This window comes from Tasmannia lanceolata, unplaced genomic scaffold (assembly GCF_043159265.1).
Source record: "Tasmannia lanceolata isolate RefF3 unplaced genomic scaffold, GAP_Taslan_0.1 ptg000015l, whole genome shotgun sequence".
In the NCBI taxonomy this organism is placed as follows: domain Eukaryota; kingdom Viridiplantae; phylum Streptophyta; class Magnoliopsida; order Canellales; family Winteraceae; genus Tasmannia; species Tasmannia lanceolata.
Window position 1 is genome coordinate 40,540,401 of NW_027518692.1, and position 25,710 is coordinate 40,566,110.

At 40.0% G+C, this 25,710-nt stretch overlaps 3 protein-coding genes across 8 annotated transcripts; 2 read left to right on the forward strand and 1 right to left on the reverse strand.

Annotated features, from left to right (window-relative positions):
- The first annotated feature begins 480 nt into the window (after nucleotides 1-480).
- RARE1 (Pentatricopeptide repeat (PPR) superfamily protein) lies at nucleotides 481-3,777 on the forward strand. Of its 2 annotated transcripts, none has more exons than XM_077353852.1 (2): nucleotides 481-2,966; nucleotides 3,177-3,777. In XM_077353852.1, exon 1 carries the CDS (start codon nucleotides 659-661, stop codon nucleotides 2,930-2,932), a length of 2,274 nt encoding a protein of 757 aa, XP_077209967.1. In that variant the 5' UTR covers nucleotides 481-658; the 3' UTR covers nucleotides 2,933-2,966; nucleotides 3,177-3,777. The 2 variants fall into 2 exon arrangements, with proteins under 2 accessions (XP_077209967.1, XP_077209968.1); XM_077353853.1 differs by having other exon boundaries at nucleotides 3,218-3,777.
- Nucleotides 3,778-5,070: 1,293 nt separating this feature from the next.
- Nucleotides 5,071-9,749, forward strand: LOC143847255 (uncharacterized). Its single transcript, XM_077356023.1, has 2 exons — nucleotides 5,071-5,220; nucleotides 6,740-9,749. The coding sequence occupies exon 2, from the start codon at nucleotides 6,842-6,844 to the stop codon at nucleotides 9,506-9,508; it is 2,667 nt and encodes an 888-aa protein (XP_077212138.1). The 5' UTR covers nucleotides 5,071-5,220; nucleotides 6,740-6,841; the 3' UTR covers nucleotides 9,509-9,749.
- A 3,874-nt stretch (nucleotides 9,750-13,623) lies between these two features.
- On the reverse strand, nucleotides 13,624-24,034 carry LOC143847256 (serine carboxypeptidase-like 45). Of its 5 annotated transcripts, none has more exons than XM_077356024.1 (12): nucleotides 23,449-23,584; nucleotides 22,720-23,313; nucleotides 18,224-18,325; nucleotides 18,034-18,129; nucleotides 17,081-17,173; nucleotides 16,906-16,985; nucleotides 16,304-16,585; nucleotides 16,041-16,165; nucleotides 15,301-15,393; nucleotides 15,047-15,164; nucleotides 14,183-14,360; nucleotides 13,624-13,931 (listed from the first exon to the last, which is right to left on the reverse strand). In XM_077356024.1, exons 2-11 carry the CDS (start codon nucleotides 23,009-23,011, stop codon nucleotides 14,211-14,213), a joined length of 1,431 nt encoding a protein of 476 aa, XP_077212139.1. In that variant the 5' UTR covers nucleotides 23,012-23,313; nucleotides 23,449-23,584; the 3' UTR covers nucleotides 13,624-13,931; nucleotides 14,183-14,210. The 5 variants fall into 5 exon arrangements, with proteins under 5 accessions (XP_077212139.1, XP_077212142.1, XP_077212143.1 ...); XM_077356027.1 differs by having other exon boundaries at nucleotides 13,624-13,946; XM_077356028.1 differs by lacking the exon at nucleotides 22,720-23,313 and having other exon boundaries at nucleotides 13,625-13,931; nucleotides 23,449-24,034.
- Nucleotides 24,035-25,710: the final 1,676 nt, after the last annotated feature.

Genomic DNA, 25,710 nt, shown 5'->3' on the forward strand with positions numbered 1-25,710 from the left:
CATTTATCATTTCCTAAAAATTAATGGAGATGATATATTTGCACCTCCCGGAGGATGATTCACACCCCTTTAACGTCAAGTGATGTCAAGTCAGCCACATACGCTTTGTTTTTTTTACTAAATGCTACTTTCCCCCTCTGATGGATAAAATCCTCCCCTTTATGTTATTTGATTAGTTTTAAAGGCATAGAAAAACCTTGAGGGGGTGAATTTATCCTCCAGCGGTGAGCCATTCTCAAAGAAACCGTTAAGGGGGGGATTTTATCCGTTTAGGGGGAATGTCATACTCAAAGAAACCGTTTAGGTGGGATTTTATCCGTTTAGGGGGAATATCATACATATGCGTGGGTTGACGTCAGGAAGTGGCATTGAACCATCGAAATTTTTTGCTTGGCTTCTCCTGTGCTAATGTCGGCACTGCCATGTTTTGATAATTGCACTAACTCATCTCATCTTTTATTATTAAACAGCTGTCCAAGGTTATTAACACTTCCCTAAAAGCTCTCAAAAGCCAATCTAAAATGAAATGACAAGCAGAGTTTGTGCAACTACAAAAAAATTGTAGTGCAAATATTAGTAACCTTTCTCTTATTCTAGATAGACTGATTTTTATTTTGTCAAATGATCAAGCATCTCTAGTCGATCGAATTCTCTATCAATGGCCTCTCTTTCTTTCTCACCTTCAAACCTCTCTGAAATAATCCGAGACAAAAATCCCAACACAAAACTCTCAAATTTCACTCGGATTCCTTCATGGGTGTCTTTGAATCCTCGCTCCCCTTCAATCAAAACCCAAGAAAATCAAAGAGGTCAGATCGAAAACATACACCTGGTTTCTCTATCCAAACAAGGAAAATTCAAAGAAGCTCATGAATTTCTCAACGCCATGGACTCGGCCGGTATTTCCGTTAACAGTTATTCATATGAATCCCTTTTAGAAGCGTGCCGAAAAGCGAATTCTCTTTCTGATGGTAGGCTTTTACATAATCAAATGAAAAGATCGATGGAAAATCTATCTGGGTCTCTTGGAGATAGCCTTCTAAGATTGTACGTAGATTGTGAGAGTTTAGCTGATGCACAGAAACTGTTTGATGAAATGCCCACAAAGAGTTTGACTTCTTGGGGTATAATGGTTTCTGGGTATGCTCAAAATGGGCTTTTCAATGAAGCTTTTGGGGTGTTTTTCGAAATGAAAATGGCGGGAATCGAACCAAATTTGTCTATTTATACTAGTTTGATACGGTTGGTTTCGAGTCCTTCTGGTCTAGAACTAGGCAAGCAGTTACATTCTCACGTGGTTCGAATTGGTTTGAGTACTGGCTTTGTGATTGAAAATTCAGTTACTAAAATGTATATAAAATGCGGATCATTAGATAGTTCTATGCTTGTTTTTGATCGAATGGAGGTAAAGGGTGTTGAATCTTGGACTGAACTTTTGGTGGGCTATACGCGCGCAGAGAAACAAGAAGAAGCTTTAGCACTGTTCCGAAGAATGATATATGAGGGAGTTCATTTAGATCAATTCGTGTTTTCGATCGTTCTCAAGGCGTGTTCGGAGTTAGAGTCTTTGTATACTGGGAGGCAAATTCATGGTTATATTGTTAAGCTTGGTATGGAATCAGATGTTTCAGTGGGAACCCCATTGGTGGATTTTTACGTCAAATGTGGAAGTCTCGAAGAGGCTCGCCGTGCGTTTGAGAGAATTTCTGACCCTAATGAGGTGTCTTGGAGTGCAATCATATCTGGGTATTCGCAAACTGGTAAATTTGAGGAGTCCCTTAGAATGTTCAAGTATTTGAGTAGCAGAGGTATGGTTCTGAATTCATTCATATATACTAGTCTCTTTCAGTCATGTTCAGCCCTTGCTGATTTGAATATGGGTAGTCAATTACATGGTAATGCTATAAAGAGAGGACTTGTTTCTGATCTTTATGGGGAGAGTGCATTGGTTACAATGTACTCGAGGTCCGGTAGCTTAGATTATGCAATTCGAGCATTTGATTCGATTGATAAACCAGATATTGTTGCTTGGACTGCTATAATTGCTGGTTGTGCTTACCATGGTCATGCTTTAGAAGCCTTGGGGTTCTTTAGGAAGATGAAAAACTCAGGATTAAGACCAAATTCTGTTACATTTGTCTGCCTTCTCACTGCTTGTAGCCATTCAGGATTGGTTTTAGAGGCAAGGGATTATTTGGACTCAATGAATAGGGATTATGGTGTGGAACCAACTGTTGATCACTACAACTGTATGGTTGATATATATAGCCGTGCAGGTCGATTAGAAGAGGCATACAAATTAATCAAAACAATGCCATTTGAACCCGATAAGATGACATGGAAAATTCTATTAGGCGGGTGCAGGACTCATCGGAATCTCGAGCTTGGAAAAATGGCAGGAGAAAACCTCCTTCGTTTGGACCCGAAGGATACAGCTGCACATGTTCTTTTGTTTAACTTGTATGCATCAAATGGTAGATGGAAAGAGGCGGCATTTGTTAGAAAGGAGATGGTAGAAAGAGATGTAAGAAAGGAGGTCAGTTGTAGTTGGATTAAGATCAAGGACAAGGTACACAGATTTATTGTTGGTGATAGGCATCACCCCCAAACAGAGGATATCTATTCCAAGTTGGGAGAGTTGAGTCATTCAGCTGGTTATGTTGAATGTGCCCTTCATGAAAATGATCCATTCCATGAGGAGCGAAATGAACAACTTCTTGAGCATAGCGAGAAGCTAGCAATTGCCTTTGGACTTATATCAACACCGACTAATGCTCCTATATTGGTTTTTCAAAATCTCCGCATTTGTGGCAATTGTCATAATTTCATGAAACTGGTCTCCAAGATTACAGGACGCGAAATTGTTATAAGGGATTCGTGTCGGTTTCATCATCTTAAGTGTGGGGAATGTTCTTGCAAAGATTATTGGTGACCATGAGGCAAATGGGTGACTATTTTGTTCCCAGGTGCCAATTCCATTACTAGCAAATCTTCCCAGTTTTGAAAGCAACAATAGCTAGCTAAGTTAATTTTAAGAGCATTAAATTTTAACGACATAAGATTATCAATGTAGCCATTATTTTTGTGTATAGACTATTTTAGCATATATTTTTAGCATTAACCAGATTCAATTTATCTATAGCTGATTCTGTGATTATGTTATGTAATTGATTCAGTAGTTAAACAAGTCCTGAAGCTTCTCATAGCCCTCCCCCAGGTGAATCAGAAAGTATAATTACCGAAACCTCTTCAAACCTATACTCCATCCTTGAAAATCTTGAAGAAGAGAGCAATCATCAAAAGACTGGCATTCCCACCGAGAACAACTTCAACATCCTTGAGAAGCTGGACCAAGAAGAAAATTATTTAAAGCTCCAACAAATTGAAAGAATAGAGAGCGAGGAAGACACTGAATTAGAGGACTATTCCGACCCTGAAGATGTCTCATTTGAATCCTCCTCAGATAAGGAAGGCGATCTGATAAACACAAATGGTCCCAAAGAATCTCAAAAAAATGAAAGTTTCCTGGGCGGACGACCGTAATCAAGTCTACCTGATCCCAGCCGAGCAAGAGGATAAATGTGAAGAAGAGAACCCAGAAGTTGAGAAATCAAATGAATCGTGGCAGGTCGTTCAGAAGAAAAATTGGCCAGGACGCTCACAAAGAGCCCAATATACCCCTACCAAATTAGCTGATTATGTAATTCACAAGGGTTGAGCTTTTAGATCTTTTAGGCCTAGTGATTGTCGCCCATATGTGCTAAGGCCTTAGTTTTCCATCTCTCGCATGGTCTGAGTCATGGGTTGTTTTGTATCTCTTATTGTGTCATTTTTCTATTTATCAAATAAACTGCTAGGGGTCCCTGCCTAACCCATAAAAAAAAGGGTGGGCCAGTGCACGAGGCTCCCGTTATTGTGTGGTCTAGGGAGGACTAGATGTACGCAGCCTTTGTTAGTGTATTTTCAAAATAAAATAGCTTTTGAAAAGAGTTTACAAAGAAAAGTGCTTCATCTTGTAAAAGTGGGTGCTTTTGGAAAAGAAAGTAAAGTAGCTTTGAAAAGAGAGTCCCACATCGGTTAGGCAAAAATTAGGAGAGAGGTTTATACAACTTTTCCTACTTCACATGGTTCGGCAAAAATTAGGAGAGAGGTTTATACAACTTTTCCTACTTCACATGGTTCGGCAAAAATTAGGAGAGAGGTTTATACAACTTTTCCTACTTCTCTCTATTGCTTCTTGGCACAATGGGTTTATATGAGGTAGGGTGTATTTTTTATACAATACTTTTTTCTAGAAAAAAACATGCTATGATATTAATAGGTAAGTGATATATGCCCCCCATTTTTATTTTTATTTTTAACCTGGGACAGCCTCCTCTAGTGTATCTTTCATGTGGGGGCACTACTCTTTTAGACTAGAGGGGGCTGTCCCAAGTAAAAAAAAATGAGGCGAATATATTATTTCCCTATTAGATAATGGGAAATTATATTAGCACACCAATGTTTTGATAATTGCACTGATCCATCTTGTCGTTTATTATTTAAAGAGTGTACAAACCAATTTCAAAATGAGACGACAAGCTTAGTTTGTGCAATTATTAAAGCATGGTTGTGATGGTATCATGTCCCTAGATAATTGCTCATAATCCAAAGCTATTTTCCCACGACCAAACTCACTCTTCGGCCTCAGTTATGGGTGTGTGAGAGAGAGAGACAGAGTCACGTCAAACAAGATTTAATCACTCGATCAAAGCCTACAAATATCAACGGTCATTATTTCTTGACAAAACCTACTCGTTTTCTAGCCAAGGCAATAACATCTACTCTCATGCCAAACAAGATTTCAACCACTCGATCTAAGCCGACAAACATCAACGGCCAAACTTTCTTAACAAGACCTACAAAAAAAAAACCTATTTTCGTTCGAAATTTTAGGAATATTGAATTATCATGCGATCTGGTCGTTACCCTCGTGGCTGAAGATCTTGGCAAGCCTGGCACGCATCCAGGGGTATTTTTGCCATTTCACCTTCACTGCCACAGTGCCACTCTCTATGTTTCCATTTTCCATACTCCACTAAAACCTTCCCCACATTCTCTATTTTCCATCTTCATCTTTTCTTCCAATTTCTTTTTTCTTTCTCATTCTCGTTTTCTTAAGAAACGATTTTTTAACGAAAGCCACCGGACGGCGGAATAAAATACCTCCCCTCACCGGCGGTAAGTTTAGTTTTTTCTGTTTCCCCCTTCTTTTCTTTTTTTTTTTAAATCTTTTATAAGTAATCTTGATTACTGATCATTGTTTTGAGAAAACCCTAGGTCCTCCATGTCTGTGCATCTCGAAATCCACCGAAGCCATGTTTGTGTATATTTTCTCTTATGAAGTCGGCACTTTGTTGTTTTGATAATGGCACCATATACATTATTAACCACTTTTTCCGACTGGCTGTTGCTAGCATTTAGGGAATTCTAGCAATCTTTGAACAAACTTTAAGGACTAAATGCAGTCCAAAATAGTTGTTAGCATCTGTGGTAACATGTGAGAAAGATGTTGGAAATTGTAAATCAAAATCAATATGCATGGTTTTGTGGGAATTCTTTGTAGTCTTATGGGATAGTTATCATGTATGGAAAATGTGAGTCTTTCGTGTTAACTGGAGTTCTTAATGTCTAGGTGTTACGTGCATAAAAGGGTCCCGCCTTGGTTGAAATAAACCTCTTTAGTTATTTGTTATTTTCGGATTTGCTTTCTAGATGTTTAGTGTAGTAGGTAGGAATCTCATAGATAACGGTTATCTGGATTAGGGTTTTTTCTATAAATAACATATACGCAGTCTTTTATTAAATCAGTGAAGAATATTATTCCAGAAAGTGTGTTGTGTGCACAAAGGAGGATTGATCCTTCCCTCGAAGTGGATCAACAGGCAGATGTTCCCTCTAAGAAGATCAAATCCGTTGCAAACCGAATCAGGTTCGTAACAATAAGCTAGATTATCAAAGAGTCAATGGAGAGTTCCTATGATGTTGCTTGGGATACCTAAAGGATTCATGAGGACTACCACATGATGTTTAATGTATTTCCTATTTTAAGAGTGTCTTTGGTCTATAAGTATGAAGTGTTTTTTGTAGAGATTGTAAGCTGAGAGAGAATTTTCAAGGATAAAAGGTTCAGGTGAGAAGAAGTGTAGAGATTCTAAGGAAAAAGGGAAAGGAATACCAAATCTCTTGTAAGTTGTTTTGATATATAAAAGTCTTTTTATTTTGGTGTTACGTTTGTATTTTAGTGGAGCTCTACATGGGCCCTTTGGTCGTGTATCTCCCAACCTCCCTTACCTTGCTCTTATGATCACAACACCACATAATTGATCCATCCAATTGGGGTCGACTTCTTTCTTTTTTTTGACAGATCACATTTTCATATGGGTCATGACTCTTTGTTCCTTCTCTCTAGAATTTCTAAGAGACAGTTGGGATTACTGATTATATGTTAGAATGATTTTTATTTTATTTTCATTTTATTATCTTTCCTTTTACATGCTTTGCTGATTATGGTCTTAAAGACCATATTTTCAACTTGGTCATGAGCTTCAAATGCTGAGATCAAGCTGTGGTTATATGTTGGAACGAAGAGAATGTCCCCTTTACTGATTATCTGCCTTCTCATGCTTGTACTGTCTTTTAAACTGACCATATTTTAAACCAGTTCATTACTGTTTTTCCTTTTTCCTCTGGAATGCAGACACACCCAGTTGGAACTAGTTATTGGAAAGAAGAAACTCAGCCGAGTTTGATGAATTAGATTTGAGGTACTTTAGACTTGAATTTGAAGAGAGGGAAATAGATGGATTGTACCAAGGAAGATGCTCTCAGAGCCAAGAGAATGGCCGAACAGATGATTAAAAGTGGGGATTACAAGGGTGCAAGAGATAAGCTACACAAGGCAAAACGGATTTTCCCATCGTTGGAGAATGTTTCTCAGATGCTGTGTGTTTGTGACATACTCTGTTCTGCTGAGATTTCTTTCCCAGGATATGGGATAGACTGGTATTTCATTCTACGGCTCACTCCTCCTGTCGATGAAGCCACAGTAAGAAGCCGGTATGAGGAGCTCTCTCGCCTCCTAGAGCCAATAAAGGATGAATTACCTGGTGCTAAATCTGCTCTGGGATTCATCAATAAAGCAACATTTGTGCTTTGTGATAGAGTAAAACGCTGTGTGTTCGATGCAAAGAGGGAAGTGAGAGGGAAGCTTTCAGAGCGTTTGAATTTTCAGAGGCCTTCTGATAAAAACAACTATATGGAGGGGGAACCAACCATAGTTGGGTCCAAGAGGAATAGAGATTCAGATGGTGGTGTTGGTGCTATGCCCCAAAACAGAATTGCAAAAAAGCATGTCACTGCGAATGCTCTCCAAACATCTGGAGACATCTCACAGTATGAAATAAACTGTAGGAGGCTGCCGTCAAAGATTGTTAGAGATTCAGAGGGCAGTGACAGTGTTGTTCCTCAATACAACATCCCAAAGAGCACCTCGGCAAATGCTAAACGATCTGAAGAACCAGTGCAAGCAGAAGGGATCCATTCTCCTCAAAATGTCACCATGGATAGATACAAGGACAAGGACATAAATTATGGACAGGAGATGCATGACCCCAAAAGAAATGGGGCCCAAAACACTAACTGGGACCGTTGGGTTTCTTCCGAAGTGCGGAATAAGGACAATGGTGGATGGGAGAAGCATGACCCCAAAAGAATTGGGGCCCAAAATACTAATTGGGACAGTTGGGTTTCTTCTGAAGTGTGGGATAAGGGCAATGGTGGATGGGAGAAGCATGACCCCAAAAGAATTGGGGCCCAAAATACTAACTGGGACCGTTGGGTTTCTTCCGAAGTGCGGGATAAGGGCAATGGTGGATGGGAGAAGCATGACCCCAAAAGAATTGGGGCCCAAAATACTAACTGGGACCATTGGGTTTCTCCTGAAGTGCGGGAAAAGGACAATGGTGGATGGGAGAAGCATGACCACAAAAGAATTGGGGCCCAAAATACTAACTGGGACCGTTGGGTTTCTTCCGAAGTGCGGGATAAGGACAATGGTGGATGGACTCTTTGGGTTTCTAACAGCATCCCAAAGAGCGCCTCAGTGAATGCTAAAGGATTTGAAGAACCAGTGCAAGAAGAAGGGATCCATTGTCCTCAAAATGCCTCCATGGATAAATCCAAAGACATAAATTATGGACGGGAGAAGCATGACCCCAAAAGAATTGGGGCCCAAAATACTAATTGGGACTGTTGGGTTTCTTCTGAAGTGCGGGATAAGGGCAATGGTAGATGGACTCCTTGGGTTTCTACTAGATTGTGGGACAAGGGTATTAGAGGAAGGACTCCTTCGGTTTCTTCGGAAGTGCACAACGAGTGTAATGGAGGATGGGCTCCTTGGGTTTCTTCAAAAGTGCATGATGAAACTAATGGAGGATTTAGGCGGTCTGATCGTAATGTCAATTCGACTCTTGAGAGAAGTAGAGCCCAAGAAGAGAGATGGAGCAGTTGCTCTTTTCCTACAATGCAAGCCAAGGTTACTAGAGGATGGGGGAGACCTCATTACAATGTAAGTTGTGAAAGAACTGGAGCCCAAGATGCTACCCCTACACGTTCGGGTTCAGTGTCTTCTTCGGTGCATGATAAGGATAAAATAGAGGGTGAGGAGAATAGTTCTCTGAGCGTTAATCATTCGGAATCAAGAAAGGACCCACCATCGGTAGAAGGTGTGGCTCACAATTCGAGACATTCGAAGGTCTTAGAGGAGGGCTCGGTGAGCTTTATTGAACATTGGTGTGATCAGTTGCAGTTATGTGATAAGTGTCTTCCATTGGAGAGGGAATGGGTGCACCAGAGTCAACAACTAGAACAATGGTATAGTTCTGGGAAGTTTATACAAGTAATCGAGAAGGAAAATGTGCAGAACCAATACGCGATCTTTGAAGTGTGGGTCCAACAGCCACATTTCAAAAACTTGGAGACGCCCAAGGTTTCGGTATGGCAAAGAAAAATAGCAGAGTATGGGTTGTGGCATCAATTCATTGCCGTATGTGTGGCAGCGGCTAAGATGGGGAACAAGGCATCCATGGAGGAAGTAAAGGGTGTGGAAGACAAAGCACATGTGCTTCTAGAAGCTGGTTTTGACGTGGGGCTAGTAATGGCGAAACTAAAGTTCATTCGTGTATTGCGAGGGATTGTGGCAGTGGCACAAGAAGAGAAGGAAAGACGGGACACGGAGTATTTACAAATGTGCCAAGAGGAAGCTGAGGTTATGAGACAGCCTTGTGAAGTAGAGCGACTAAAAGTAGAGTTGGCAAAGGTTCAAGCAGAAGCGGCGAGGATCAAAGCAAAGCTAAAAGAAGCTCAGCGTGCGGCTGACGAGACCCATGCTAGACTGGAGCAATCTAATGCGCGACGAGAGGATATACACAGATTTATACAGTATTTAGAAAAATTGCATGTAGTTTGAGGTAAAAGGTCCAATACTGTGAAATTTTTTTTTTGATATAGAATGTACATCCATGTAAGAATCTTGGTTAGCTATTTTTCTTCCTTATGGGTCGCTCTTAGCTAGAGGTTCTGAGGAAGTTATCTTTTCTGATTTGTAAAGCTGACTAGCTACGGAGAATTTTGGTTTTAGGTAGAACTCTTTGGGAAAGAATCCTTCTGTATACTCCTCTATATTATAATTTAGATTTCTTTTGTTTATACATGATTGAAATTTCATCTTAGCAAACACCACCCATTTACTGTGTAAGGCGAAAGGGCAGATACAGAAATATACAAGAGAGTTTTTCCCTTGATAGAAACTTCTCAAAAAACAGACATAATCCCCAATTAGAAATAGGATAAAATAGAATGATTCTAGCTACACTCTGCTGATCTAAAAAGGATTGATTTGATTCTTGATTGATTTGGTATCCCTGTGTATCTGTGGCATCCTTATCTTTTAATGGATTTTATGGATTTGAATTTCCTTTATTCTCCCTCAGACTGGACTGTGAGGCTGAACACACAGCCCAGTTTATTTATTCTTGGATAGACTTGCTATCCTCTGTTTTTCTGTTTGCTGCTTGAAAAAAAAAAAAAAGCTTGGATAAAATACTGCCAGAACCATTTAAAATGTAAAAACCATGGAACTGCTTATCTAGGCAGGATAGTCAATCCCAAGAACAACTTATCCTGGGATTGTTATCATCGAGGTGAACAACCCCAATACAATCTAGAATCTTAAATCTGAAGATTTAAGAATCCATGTAAACAGTCCAAATTTCACCTGAATAAATATCACAAATCTCACCTAAAGATTTTGTACAATGACCTTACAGTTTTTCCATTATTTGCAATCAATCTGGTGTGCACAAATTGAAATGTCTATGATGGTTATGGATTTAGCTGCTTTGACTGTTCCACATCCATAGGATGGGGATGCAGTTATATGATCTATACCTTCAGTTTTGCAAGGATGAATTTATTTATTTGAGGCAGCCTCCACCCAGATCATCATGCAAAACCCACATCTCCAAATTCAATATTTTTTGGCATTTATAATCATGAAAAACTTGGATACTGGTGTCGGAATCCGACACAGGTATCATTGTCTGATTTGGCTATACTAAAAAAAAGAACAATAAAATGAATTCATGGATTCGGCTTATTTTAATTCTTTTATGTGATAATATAATTATATATTAAAAAATTGGGATCTACTAGGCAATTTCGCGGAATGCCATTTCGTGGCTGGCTTTTTCATGATAGAAAAACGCCCTTTGTTTTGGAATTGCAGCCAATTTTATTGAAAAGAAGAAAGACGACCGAGATGGTCAAGGTACAAAGCATAAACAAAAGAAAAGAAACAGAATACATCAAAAAGAGAGTGCTATGGGGTAAGAGAATCAAAGAGAGCAATGGCTTCCTTTGAGACACCCTCTTTTGCAAGACGGTCTACTACATGATTTGCAAAGCGGCGAACATGATGAAAGGACCAAGAAAACCGGTCTACTACATGATTTGCAAAGCGGCGAACATGATGAAAGGACCAAGAAAACCGATCCATCCAATCAAACATTTCATCAAGAGATATCGAAGCGCCATGGGGGGGGGAAGAATTTGCACCCATGAAATAGTGAGGGCACTTTTTGAGCAACTCCAAGGAGATTTGGATTTTGTTAGCAATTTTTTCTGTAATAAATTTTGAATTTCTACAATATTCCATTAATTCTTGGTTTATTTGCATTGCCCCAGCTTTGGTTGTAATTTGGTTTTCAACAAATTTTGAGTCTCACAATTGATGCTCAAAATCCAAAACAAACAGATTCAAAGGACCCAAAACCATTCTACTCAACTCAACAAAGCCTTTCTCCCAAACTAGTTGGGGTCGGCTAAATGAATCCTTTAGAAAAAAATCATAAAAAAGGTAAAAGGAATCTACCCGGCTCTAATCCTGGTTCTAGTTGGGTTCTTCTACGTGGATCATTTTCTTCCATTCTATCCTATCGAAGGTCATGTTCTCTGTTATATTCCTAGCTATCAAGTCTTTCCTCACTGTTTCTACCCAAGTTGTTTTCGGTCTACCCCTACTACCTCTTTTTACTCCATCAATTTGGCACGAGTCGCCTCTTCTCACCGGAGCATCCAAAGGCCTACGTTGGATATGTCCACACTATCTTAACCGGTGCTCTCTCATCTTCTCCTCCTCAATTATGACACAAAACCATTCAAAAAAGAAAGAAAGATTGAAAGACCCAATTCATAAAAACAGTGAATATGCCATACAAAACCAAAATCCAAAACAAACAGATGCAAAAACCCAGAGAGAGAGAGAAGAGAGAGAGAGAGATTTCTGATTTAACTTCCGACCTTAAAGAAAGGAGATAAAGATTGAGGGGCTGTATTTACCAAAACAAAGGGGCAATATCAGCTGCTCTTCCCAAGTTCCATTTTAGGATCATTCATGTAAGGGAGATAGGACCGTGGTGGCCCACCAATTGGACGGTGCCCATCAGTCCATCACAATATACCTATACCTGTGCCAGTGGGAACCGGTTGGGAGTCCAAAACTGATTATTGATGTAAATTTTGAGTTCAAGAATCAGTTTTGGACTCATGATTCTCAAAATCCAAAACAAAAAAGGCTAAGGCCCTGTTCGTTTTAGATTTTGGAAACCATTGTTAGTCCGAAGCCTGATTATTGGATTAAAAATTAAACATTGAGTTTGAGTCCAATACTACGTTTTGGACTCGCAATTGGTTGCCAAAATCTAAAATGAATAAGGCCTAAATGTAAAATTGAGTCCAATAATCAGTTTGAGACTCACAATGGGTTCTCAAAATCCAAAACAAACGAGACATTAGAGACCTTTTCTTTTGGAGTTTTAGAAAGTCCAAAACTGATTATTGGACTCAAATTTATGTGTGTTTGGAAACCATGAGCTTTTTTTCTATAAAATATTAGTTTCTCAAGTAGTGAAGCAGGGGTAGGGAGCGTAGGAAAAGGAGAGACTTGAGGAAGGCACGATTGAAGAGAGGGTGCAAAGTGCCTATAAAGATAGGGAAATTTTGTATTTTGAGTGAAGTTTCTTCTTTCCTTTTTTTTCAGCCTTTTTCATCTTCTCCTCACTCAGTCTCTCTCTCATCCTCCCTCACCATGGGAAAAAAAAATCATTGTTGCCAAACAAAGCCTAAGGCCCTGCTCATTTGGGATTATGAAAATCGATGGTGAGCCCCCAAACTGATTATTGGGCTCAAAATTAATGTAATTTGAGCCAATAATAGGTTTAGGGGCTCAACATCGGTTGACATAATCTAAAACATGCCTTAATTTTGAGTCCGATAATCAGTTTTGGACGCACGATCAATTCTCAAAATCCAAAACAAACAGAGATTGGTACATTCACTCTCCTTTTTTGCACATGATGCACCAATTAGCCAATCTAATTTTTCCTTTCTAGTGCTTCCTGAGAACCCAGTCCATGCAAAAGTTGTGACCCCGGAGAGGTACAAGCTCAGACCAAGCCATCTCCTAGAGTGAAAAAAAATCGATTTCTTCATGCTTTTCGAAGAGACAATAGAAAGCCCATTACAAGCCTATATCCATTCCAACTAGCCCAGACAAGCCAATTCCTAGGGTAAAAAATTCTGTTTGTTACAGTCTTAAGAGCGGGCCTATCTAAGTATGGGACTAGGTGGGACCCAGCCTGTATGGGGCAGGTATAAAGGGCCTAGCCTAAAGCATTCCAACAATCCAACAGCTCTGGAGCTCAAATGTTAAGTATACCTAACCAATATACCAAAATCTCCAAAGAGCTGATGGAACGCGTTAGGCTAGGGCCCTTTAAAACTGTTTCATACTAGGCTGGGTCCCACCGAGTCCCATAATCAGGCAGGCAACCACTTAGAACCCTAATACTGTTTTCCTGGCTGGACTTCATGGGTCTTACCTTTCTCTTTGCTCCCTTTTTTTTCATCCTAGAGTTTCCTGCCCTATATGGTTCCATATTATACATCCAGTTTAATTCCTTTTCCACACTTGTGAGGGTTGACTTGGTTTTCTTTGTAGTCTTTTGCACCTTGCATTCATATGCAGAATCCTTTAGCAAAATCAGGCACCGTCACTCATTTGGCATAATCGTTACAACTTTAGATTTTGTTTCCTCAAACATCAACCAATTTTTGTTTATTTGCTACTTGTATACAACCAGTAGTTTCTTCACAAAATGGAAATTGGGAGAACTGGAAAAAGGCATTCCTTGTGAACTTTTACAAAATTTCTTGAGGAATCGGTTTCTTCACCGTAACCGTTACGAACCCGAATCGGTTCACAACTGATTTGATCTTTTTAGAGGGAAGATCAGCCTCTCGATCCACTTCGAGGGAAGGATCAGTCCTCCTTTCTGCACACAAACACACTTTCTAGAATATTATTCTTTATTAATTTAATAAAAGACTGCATACATGTTATTTATAGAAAAAATAATCCAGGTAACCCTTATCTATAAAAGTCCTACTAGAAAGGAGGAAATCTCCTTTCAGCCAAGGTGGGGCCCATTTATGCACGTAACAGTAACAAACTGATGAATACATGAAAATTTCACATGATTGATGATTGCCATAATTATTAAATATCACTCCAAACTTTACTCACACTCAATTCTGTGGGTCTGATCAATGAATCAGAATGTTTCTGGCAATGGACTTCCTTGCAGAAATGCTTTGAACAAAACAAGCGATCTCTCCGGCTGAGAAAAAGGAGCTTCATGAGAACCTCCTCTGATGGTGGCAAAGGTAAGGATGTTCCCATACACTTGGGTCCATCCACCAACCTGGAAGCCCCATAAAAAATCTCAACAAATCAGTAATTCGCAATCACTCAACCAAATAAGAACCCAACTAGAGAACCAAAATCAGGAAATTATCACATCACTTGTCTAAGGTGAAACTTGTTGGGACAAATTGGTAAGATGAATGAACAAATTGTTTAAAGAAAAGAAAGTGAAAGAGAAGTAGGCAAGGAAAGCCAAAGCTTTCTCTTAAAGACTTAAATTTCTCCACTTATGTAGGTGGCTACCATGGAAATAAAGTCCCGAGGATACAATGCCTACACTAAGAACAAGGGCTGCACACCCCAAGTTCAAAGCAACCAGTATGCCCTTGAAAAACCCAGAAAATAGAGAAAAATAAAAGAGGGGAAAGTCTTCTACAAAAATGAGATCCCAAGCCTTCTTTTATAGAAGATGAAAAGACATAGAGGCACCCTTTCATTTTAAAATAACACCTTTTTCATAACAAGTGTCGTTTGAATGGAAGTACCATTTAACAAAAAGAAGTGCCTCTTCGGAAAAAAAAAAAAAAACTCATTTTTCTAATATAAAATATTTTAAAACTATCCAACAAAACTTTGGTAAATATGGAAACCAACATAAATGTCAAGAAATGTAATTGCACAAAACGTAAATGAGGAAATCCCAACATTTTTGAAAATAATCAGATTTCTGTTCAACAGGTTTACCTGCTTCCCCTCAAACCAAACTCTGTAAGGTACGGTTACGTTGAGTCCTAAAGCATTTGCCAAACCATGGACCAATGCTCGACTTCCGATCAGTGGGATCACAGAATCTTGATCTCCACTGTGATGGAACAACAAAATATAATTACAATGGGAAAACTGTTGCACTTCTTTGATCCAATCCTACTTTTATCATGTACTTTTGTCATGCATGAGATAAGAGTCTAAAGGAAATCCAACACCGGTTAATCACTTACCTGTAAACCAAGACTGGAATACCAGATCTGACTAATGATCCAACTACAGAGATGGTGGGTATCTCTAGATTGAGCATCTCATAATCGAGGACACTAGGATGAATAAAGTAGAAAAAATCAAATACAAATTGATGTCAGGCTATTTTCAGTTAAAAGGAAGTACAAGCTCTCATGAAAACCAGAGGTAATGAGAAAATAAAGAAATGCCCTAGAGCAGCTGAAATTGAATTCTTGTACTTTTTGAAGTGAAGTGGGTGCCATATCATGTATCAACATAGGGGCATTAATTGGAAAATTTGAAAAAAAAAAATAACTAAACTTGTTCTCATTTCTTTTTGTGAAGGTAGAAAGTAAAAAAAAAATGGCATAGGATGTTGAAGTATAAATGATTAAATAACACCAACTCAAACAGCTTAAGCTTTTAGAGTAATTGGTTGTTTCACATGGTATTACCTCACGACATGTCCTGGGTTCAAAATCCAACAACTCCTTGATATTAAAAATCCATGCGTACAGCCAACCCAAAAGAGGGGCCACACGTGATGGGGAGTATTGAAGTATACATGATTAAATGACACCAACTCTAACAGCTTAAGCTTTTGGAGTAATTGGTTGTTTCACATCTATCAACAGCGGAGCATTATTTGGAAAAAAAATTGAAGAAATTTAGCTAAACTCGTTCTCGTTTTCTTTAAGTGAAGGTGGAAAGGGGAAAAAAAGAAAGAAAAAGCATAGGATACCTGCTGCAAACAACCCATTGTGTGGTTCCTCTGAGATGGGCATGTAGAGCCATCTGCACATCTTTTCGATTAAGGTAATGTACTGTTTCATCTTCCACACAGACATCTACGCGCTCTGTATATTGCTGGATCAAGATTGTTAAAGCATAGAAGATTAAATAACTCCATCTCCAACAGCTTACGCTTTTGGAGTAATTGGTTGTTTCACAAAGAAAACCAAGGCTGAAGCTTTAAAGAAAGGAAAATTATGGCATGTCACTCACTTGAGGAGTTAGAACCATGGATTGTGAGAGAACTGATGAGATGCAGACGTCGAGTGTCACGTCATATTTATCAACAAACCTACTTGTTTCTTTGCTCACCAGGATATTCACTCTTGAACAAACAGGCGAAACCGAGCCTCTAAAAGACTCGCTCACATATCGAGAGTAGTTACAGTCAGAAGTGAATATTCTATATGTTGAATCTGATATCAACCCATGAGACCAAAAAAATTCAGCCCTCGAGTTGAAGTCTGTGAAGAACTCCAGAAGTGGATTTCCCAGCTGCATTAGACAAAATTTTGAAATACAGCTCCAGCACAATCATAAAATTTTTACTAAAATTTCAAGAAAGAATTGATGGGAAAAGAAGAGGAAAAAAACATGCTTTCAAACACATTTAGATTGGTCTTTTGAAAGCCTGTGTTGGAAATTTCCAATAATCAAAAAAATCTTTTTTTTTGGTAGGTAAGCTGGGATTGAACCTCTAAAATCAAGATAATCTTTTGTTTGATCTAGTACTCATACTTGTGTTACTCAAAGAAATTTCCCAGAACCAAGATAATCTTTTTGTTTGATCTAGTTCTTAAATTAGTGTTACTCACAGCAATTCCTTTAAGATTGAACAACTTATCCTTCTTGTTGAATTCAACCATGAGCCGGGCAAGTTGTGGAATATAGTGACCTAGTAATGAGAAGAATTTCTGATTCAGTTTTCTTTCAAATACAATTTCAACTTTGATCACATAAGAGATGGGGCTTGCTAAAAAAATGGAGTACCTGCATAACTTTCGCCTGTTATGAACAAGTCCCTGCTCTTGTATTGGGGGAACTTGACAAACCAGCGCTGTAGGAACACCAGATTGTCCCTGGCTTTAAGAAACCAAAACCAACAACAGTTTCAGTAACTCAAAGGTAATGAAATCTGAAGGACTAGGGGCGCAATAAGATGTGACTTTTGGAAATCCTAGAATTTATTTAACCCCGAAATTTATCTAAGAACCCGAGGGCAGCACCTTGGATTTTATTGATGGAAGAAAAAATTACAAGTGGGGGACATTCCACCTTATCTCAAAGCCCAAATTCTCAAAAGAAAACGCCACTCACTTACAAAGGATATTGGGAATACCTAAAAGCATTACATCTAATAGAACCCCAGGCATTAATAGGAAGATCTTTCCATAATAGGATATGTTGTAAGTAATTTTCTTTGTGTTTTGGTTTTGAGGTAAGGTGGTATGTCCCTACTTCTTTTATTCATCAATAAAATTACAGGTGCGCCAGAGTTCCCAGATAAATTCCAATACAAAAAAGAAAAGAAAGAAAGGAAAGAGAGTAACGTCGATGAAGGGGAAGAGTTCATGGGATTTCTAAAAGATTACATTGACATAGGATTTTCAGAAAATTACAAGTTATTAACCCTTTACAAAACAGAAAATTGATTAACTACAATGCCACTAAAAAAAGAGATTAAATTCAATCTTCAGTGAGTTAATTTAGGACCTTTTTTATTGCTTTTATATATATATATATATATATATATATATAAAGAACATGGAAGAATCTCCCTCTCATCCTATAGCAGGGCCTGATTAAAGGTGTTTTGTAAATCATTAGGAGGAATTGGTGGGGAATAAAAGTATTCCAATGAATTTCTTGAACATATTTTACTTAGAATTACAGAACTAGTTGTCAAGGCAAACAAAAACATGTGGGAAATGATGAACTCATGCCTGTAATCTTGTCATCCACACCCACATAGAAGGAGGAATCATTGGAATAAGAGAACCCAACTCCTGCTGGTGTCTCCAAATACAGCATGTTTGCTTCTGCAAAACATGGGGAATAAAAGTTATCTTGGCTGACCTTTAAACACCCATTTATTCATACCCAAGAACAAAAAGGAAAAACTTCCTAATGTACCTCTGTTCCAACTATACTCATTTCTCACCAAAATCTCTCCACTTGGTCTAAAAGGCCCATTTTCAGAGAATGCCCCAACTCCAACAGAAGAACAGCCAGGCCCTACAAAAGAAAATCAAACCCATTCAGAACCCAAGAAGAGACATATTTCACTGTTTTTTGGAAGACAACATTCACATTAAAAAACCCAAACACCATTTCTTCTTTTTCCTTTTTTTTTCTTTGCCATTTCTCTTCACATTGTTCCGCACGTGAAGTACTATTGGGAAAATAGAGATTAATGATCTGTATTATGGCAAATCAGAGTTTTGAAAATGGGTGTAATTATCGATTTTCGAAGACAGAAAAGTCACATGTTTAAGGTCCTAATTGATCTTTTTGTTCAAATAACAATTAAGGTGAAGCAGGATTAGGAACAATGAATCTCTTTATGATAATTAAAGGTATATGCACGAGATACAATCTTTATTTCGGTCCTTTTCACATTACTTAGAAAAAGTGAGCCACCGGTTCAGGTACAAGATACTGTCATTGTTGTTCAGGAGTTCCAACCTTAGCCAAACAACCCGAAACTCTCTTCTTCTTTTTTGAAGAGGGCAACAAAATATGTATATATAGATGAATAAGCAGAACCGAGATGGTTCTGAAGGAACAAAGAGAGTAGAAAAATAGCAATACAAGAAGTCAAGGAGGGAGATAGTCAAAGAACTCAAACTCGGCCCGAGAAACACCGCTCTTAGCCAGGGAGTCAGCTTCCGCATTGGCTGATCTCCGGACATGACGAAAAACCATGGAGAAGCCCTTAGATCTATCCTCTATCTCCTCAAAGAAAGGCACAAGTCGCCATGGGGGAGAAGCGGCTCCCGAAAGCCAGCGAATAACATTTACGGAGTCCCCTTTGACTATAAGTCTGTCGCACTCCAAACGAGGCATGGAGAGAATCCCACTGTGAACGGCTCTAACCTCCGCCTCGGTCGAATCTGCAAATCCAATAGGCCCCGAGTAGGCCCAAATGACTTCCCCTTTGTGATTCCGACATAACCCCCCCACTCCTGCCGCTCCTGGGTTGCCGATAGAGGAACCGTCAAAGTTAAGCTTCAGGGACCCCGGCGGAGGAGGAGACCAGGAGGGGCAACTTTTCACTTTGGTAACCGATTCCATACAGATGGTTGACCATCCTTCCCAGAGGTCAAAAGCAGAAACAAACCGAAAAAGAGGAAGAGAACGGGCCCAGGAGATGACCGCTGCTACCACCTGTATATAAATCCAATATGGAGACCTAACCTTCCCTTCGAAGACACGCGCATTCCTCTCTTTCCACAAGAACCACCATGAGGCTAATAGACACATCTTCCACAGAATTCTGCCTTTCCTTTTCCACGGAGCCCATTCCCAACTCTGAATAAATTCAGCAATAGAATTGGAAGGGACCCAACTGACTCCAAACCGAGTAAAGAGAAGACCCCAAATATATCGAGCAACCTTACAGTGAATAAAGAGGTGGTCTATGGATTCTCCTGCGGATAGACATAGAGGGCAGTGATCCACCAGCCACATTCCTCTCTTCCGCAAGAAATCCATCGTTTGAATTCGGCCCCAGCTTACCGACCACCCAAAGAAAGCAACTCTCGGAGGACACGATTGGCGCCAAACCGCGGAGGACGCATGCTCCACTAGAGGAGGGATCAGGTGGTGATAAAAAGATTTGACGGAGAATATCCCCGACGGATTCTAGGTCCAAATTCGACGATCTACGCCCGAAGACTTGATGAAGCAAGAGTCCAATAAGGATAGGAGGGCGCTGTAAGCGCTTAACTCCCGAACAAAGAAGGCTCTGCGGAACTTAGGAACCCACGCCACTTGCCCTTGATCCCGTGTAAAACATTCCGATACCCAAGCCTCTTTCTGAGATGAAACGATAAATAAGTCAGGAAACATAACTCGGAGGGAATCAGCCGAACACCAAGGGTCCTGCCAAAACCGAATCCGATCCCCCCTATATACTCTGAATCGAACTCCTGGAGCAAATAAAGACTTCAACTGCAAGATGTCCCTCCATACCGTGAGCCCTTTGCTTTTAAAATTATCAACTGATTCCCAATTCCCATGAGATGAACCATACTTACTGACAATGACCCGGGCCCACAAAGATGAGTGTTCTTCGCCATATCTCCACAACCACTTGCCCATAAGGGCCTGATTAAATCTCTGAACCCTCCTGATACCCAAACCTCCATTTTTAATTGGCGAGCAGACCATACTCCATTTAATCAGGGAGACCACCTTGGAAGACCCTGAACCACCCCACAGAAACCGTCTCTGAATTTGCTCGATGCGCTTAGCAACAAAAGCGGGACAGTGAAAAAGGGATAGAAAAAAAATCGGCATATTGGAGAAAACGGCCTTTAGAAGCACCAATCTACCTCCTTTGGAAACCAACCGGTGCTTCCAGGTGGCCAACCGACGCTCGATCCTTTGTATAATAGGAGCCCATAGGTTGTGTTTCGGACGACCCACTCCGAGAGGAAGACCCAAATAGGTTGCGGGTAAGACATCTAGAACGCACCCCATAATTCCGGCGAAGGAGGATGCATCGCTCTCAGAAACATTAATCGCATACAACCGAGATTTGGCAAAATTGGATCGTTGACCCGAGACCATCTCATAACAACGAAGCATGGCTTTAAGATTGAGAAGCTGGGAGATGACCGGAGAACAGAACAGAAGGGTGTCATCCGCAAACTGAAGAAGCGAGACTTCCACCTTACTATCTCCAATAAGGAACCCTTTATAGAGCCCCATGACACTACCTTTTTTCAGTAGACTGCACAGGGATTCGGCCACGATCAGGAAAAGAAAAGCAGATAGAGGGTCACCCTGCCGCAAGCCTCTAGAGGATTTGAAAAATCCTTTTGCTGAGCCGTTGATGAGAACAGAAAACCATGCGGATGATAGGCAATTCCGGATCCACCCTCTCCACCTATCCTCAAAGCCCATACGACCCATGAGAAAATCTAAAGCGGCCCAATCCACACGTTCATATGCTTTCCCCATATCAAGCTTGCATAAGATGCCGCCTTCCCCTATCCTCCGGTAATAGTCAATGGCTTCATTTGCTGTTAAGGAACAATCAAGAATTTGGCGATTGCCTAGAAAAGCACTCTGACTTACCGAGATAATAGATGGAAGAACCACTTTGATACGGTCCGCCAGGACCTTTGCGAGCACTTTGTAGAGACTGCCCACCAAGCTAATCGGGCGAAAATCTGATACTTTTGATGCTCCTTCAATTTTTGGAATGAGGACTAGAAAAGTTGCCCTCGTCTCTTTGTCGAGGAGAGCACCCTCAAAAAATTCTAGGAAGAAACGAAGAAGGTCCGATTTTACTGTTTCCCAACACGTCTGAAAGAATGCCAAGCAGAAACCGTCAGGACCAGGGGCTTTATCCTGTGCAAGAGAGAACAGAGCGATCCGGATTTCCTCCTCAGAGAAGGGGATTTCCAATCCGGCAGAGGCTTCGAGGCTTAAACTTGCAAAACAAATGTCTTGGGGAATCGGGCGTAAAAGTCCATCAGCGGAATATAATGATCTGTAGAATGCAATAGTTTCTTCAATAATCCTCTCCCGGTCAGATACAACCTCCCCCTCCACTTCTAAGGATTCAATTTTGTTCCTTCGTCTGCGAACACTGGCTATGGCATGGAAGAAGGCTGTATTTTTATCTCCCCCCAACAACCACTTGACTCGAGATCTTTGCCACCAAGAGATTTCTTCAAGCATCAACAACTCTTTATGTTCTTGGATGAATCTTCCTTGTTGCTCAAAATCCTCCGCCGTTGCCGATCCACTATCGGCCAATGAATGTATCTCCATCAATCTGTCCTCAAGAATCCGCTTCCTGCCATGGGCAAGCTCTTTCTGCTCCTTAGCCCATGTTTTTAATTTCCCTTTGATGAACCTCAATTTTTTGCCAATAACGACATCACCGGGCCCCTCGAAAACACATTCCGACCACCATCGGACTAACTGAGCCACCAAGAGGGGATTTTCCATCCAAGCTAATTCAAATCGAAAGGGAGGGGGCCCCCAGGACTCCATTTTAGGAGACAAAAGAATAGGGCAATGGTCGGAGACAGAATGGGGTAACGCCTGCTGGTAAACTTCGGAGAGAGCTGCCAACCAGTCGCCCGATAAAAGAAATCGGTCAAGCCGACTCCGGTTCGAACCTCTTGCCCACGTGAAAGATGAACCACCCAAAGGTAAATCTGCTAGCTCATTGATCGCGATAAAGTCGGCAAAAGATCTCATGCCCACAGTAATGCGCTAACTCCCAAGTCGGTCCCTTGAACTTAGGACTTCATTGAAATCCCCCCCGATACACCAAGGAGCGGAACATAGGCCACGCATCTGATTTAATTCTTCCCAAAAAGAGCACTTCTCGGAAGGAGACAAGGGGCCATAGACGCCTGAGAATAACCAAACTGAATTATCATTACATTTTCGGAAGGCTACAGAGAGAGAGAAGACTCCTCGCCAAACATCCGAGCTGGCCCACAAGACTGCATCCCATGCCACCAAGATACCCCCTGAAGCTCCTTTGGATGCTAAGAAAGCAAAATTCCAATCAGAGTTGAATCCCATGCTTCTCATATCTATGTTACTGATTTGCTCCATCTTAGTTTCCTGAAGACAAACAACCTCGGGTCGCCGATGGTTAACTAATGCTTTTATTTGAATTCGTTTCTCCCGAGAGCCCAAGCCATTTATATTCCAGGATAAAATCTTCATCAACAACTGTATTTCGATAAGCTCCTCCCCTCCCTGACACCAATTTGTCTTCCTTTTTTCTTTCGCTTGAGACCACTGCTATGCGAGCCAGAGTCATAATTGATATCCGTTTGAAGCCGCATCAATTCTCTCTCCGTGCGTTTCAGGTTTGCTTCGGATATGGATTCTGGAGATGACACTCCAGCGATCTCCCTCAATTCTGCCGCCTTTATGCTAGACCTGTAGTCCTCAGCAGGACCCGGAAATACTAGGCCCAAATGGGAGCTGAGATTCACGGTATGATCCACCATCAATTCAATCACCTGTTGGATAGTAACTGACCAGAGTCATCCCGGGAAGGGACAGAATAGAATGGAACTCTTAAATGATTTAAACTAGGCATTTTCTTATTGCACAAGTACCAACACCAATATTCAAGAAACTAAAAACCTACAAACCTCCATTTAACCAGAGAACAAGAGGCCTTGAAGGGGGGTCTGTCTCTGCCTCAGCAAAGTAGTAAAAAAGAGCTCTCTCTTTCTTTTTATCCACTATAATGTAGCCTGAAAATTGCTGGAAATTGACTGTAGGTTGACTAGGCAGCTTTGTGATTCTGTCATCAGGATAAGACTCAACCCCCATGGAAAGGCATAGTTGAAACATGACTGTAGCCATTGCCATGGTGTTCCATGATAGAAAATGCATGTTTTCAAAAGAGAGTTATAAAGAGATGGATGAAAGGAAAAAAAAAATTGAGAGAGAGAGAGAGAGAGAGGACGGTGAGACTGGTAGTCAAGAGCTTTTTGGGCTATAAATAACCAAGAAATCTTCTGTTTTTTCCTTTTTTTTTCTTCTAGCTTTTCCTTTTTACAAAGAGCTAAAAGTGATGTTCGTGGCTATTTGTTCGGGCTTTTGAATGAGAATAAAAAGAGCATGAAGATGAAAAGGCTCTTGATATATGCACTGCCATGTTCTAATAATTGCAAAAACTCAGCTTGTTTTTTCCTCATTAATTGGTGTCTGAGGGCTTCTTGGGAACTTTAATAACCTTTTGAGTTAGTGCAATTATCAAAACATGGTAGTGCCAACATCAGTACCTAAATGAAAATCTTGAGCTCCTTATCTGGTGGATGACAATAAAAACACTTATTTTAGAGAGAAGATGAAACCAGTCTTTTTGTTTTTGTCCTGCACCTGTGAACTGCAAATAGAAAACCAGCAAAAAAAATATCCTCTATTTTTAAAAAGATTGGGATAAGGAATTGTGGCCTTGTGCACCACACTTTACTGTATTATACAGTTTTTCTTTGTGAAGTGATATATTCACCCCTTTTTTCTTACTCGGGACAGCCCCCTCTAGTATAAAAAAGTACTCATAATTCATAAATACACTGGAGGGGGGCTGTCCCAAGTGAGAAAATGGGGCTAATATATCCTTCCCTTTTCTTTTTGTAAGATATGTGTGAGTAAATAGATAGTTTCATGTTTAAACTTTTGAAAATCTCAGGTACTATTTTCAGGGAAAATAAAAGCACACTTTTTTCTGTTTTCCAACAAATTTAGGAAGATTTATTGATCATTTGATAATTTTCATGTAATTATTTCCCATCTTCAGAAGTTAGGTATTATGTTATCGAAATACCATTTTTAGTCAAGGAATGACACATTGTTTTTTCCATTTATACTTGTAAACAGTAGGGCTAGAAAAAATTAATAATAAATAATCTCTAAGAAGCCCCATTTTGTATTTCTAAGAAAATGGGCCCACTTCTCTTTACTTTATATAGATGGTTCTGAATAATTTTAACCCATATTTGTTTCTAGAAAATGGGTCCATGATTTTTCAATATTCTTCAAGAAACAGCCTACTTTTGGGGTTTCTTTTTTCTTTTTCTGGTTGTTGTGAAACAAGTTAGTTTAATCTACATACAAACTTTTTAAAAAAAACACCTGACACACACATTTTCTAAGGTCTTATAATATCATTTAGCCCATATTTGTTTCTAGAAATGGGTCCTCATTTTTCAATATTCTTCAAGAAACAGCCTATTTTTGGGGCTTTTTTTCCTCTCTTTTTCCTATGAAACAGGTTAGTTTAATCTACATATAAGCTTAGGAAAAAACAGTTGACACCATGGTTTCAAATTTCGGTTTCCGAATGTGTTTTGGTCCTCACCGAAACCGAAATTTTCAGCCGAAATCCAGCGGAAAAAAAAATCAAATTCCTTACCCCCCCCCCCCCCCCCCAAACACCCCCCTAGAGTGGTGAGAAGGAAATTCCTCTCTTTAAGAGAAGGGATTTTGGAAAAGGTATCTACTTCTTTTTTCAGTCTTCTCCGCCCGGAAATCTGACACTGGCACACACACATATGTGATGCCTGGCTAAAAAAGACTCAGGAGTCCTTATCTTTGATTACTTTGCTACCTCTTAATATAGTGAGAAAAGGTCCCTCTCATATTTTGGCCCATTTATAGTGAAGAAGCATTTTCCTCTCTAAAAAAAATGTAAAGAAACCCTCCTTCCATAGACTACGCAAAATCAAATGGCAGGCATGCCCTTTGTTGAAGAGGCTGTTTTATGCCTTGTTTTATCCTTGTGGAGCCATTGTTTAGTTCATAAATTTGTTATATGGTGTAAGCAGTAAGCGCTTATAGCACCGTATTGTTCATAAAGTACTATACGGATGACACTATAGGATGATCCAAACCGTCCATGTGAT

What these genes read in the sequence shown, in the direction of transcription:
- LOC143847255 (XM_077356023.1), top strand. Translation starts at nt 6,842, where the DNA reads ATGGATTGTACCAAGGAAGATGCTCTCAGAGCCAAGAGAATGGCCGAA.
- RARE1 (XM_077353852.1), top strand. Translation starts at nt 659, where the DNA reads ATGGCCTCTCTTTCTTTCTCACCTTCAAACCTCTCTGAAATAATCCGA.
- LOC143847256 (XM_077356024.1), bottom strand. Translation starts at nt 23,011, where the DNA reads ATGAAGATTTTATCCTGGAATATAAATGGCTTGGGCTCTCGGGAGAAA. An exon ending in TCAATCTTAAAGGAATTGCT is followed by an intron (nt 16,586 to 16,905) that starts GTGAGTAACACT and finishes TGTCTAATGCAG; the next exon opens with CTGGGAAATCCACTTCTGGA. An exon ending in CAATGGGTTGTTTGCAGCAG is followed by an intron (nt 15,394 to 16,040) that starts GTATCCTATGCT and finishes TATTCATCCTAG; the next exon opens with TGTCCTCGATTATGAGATGC.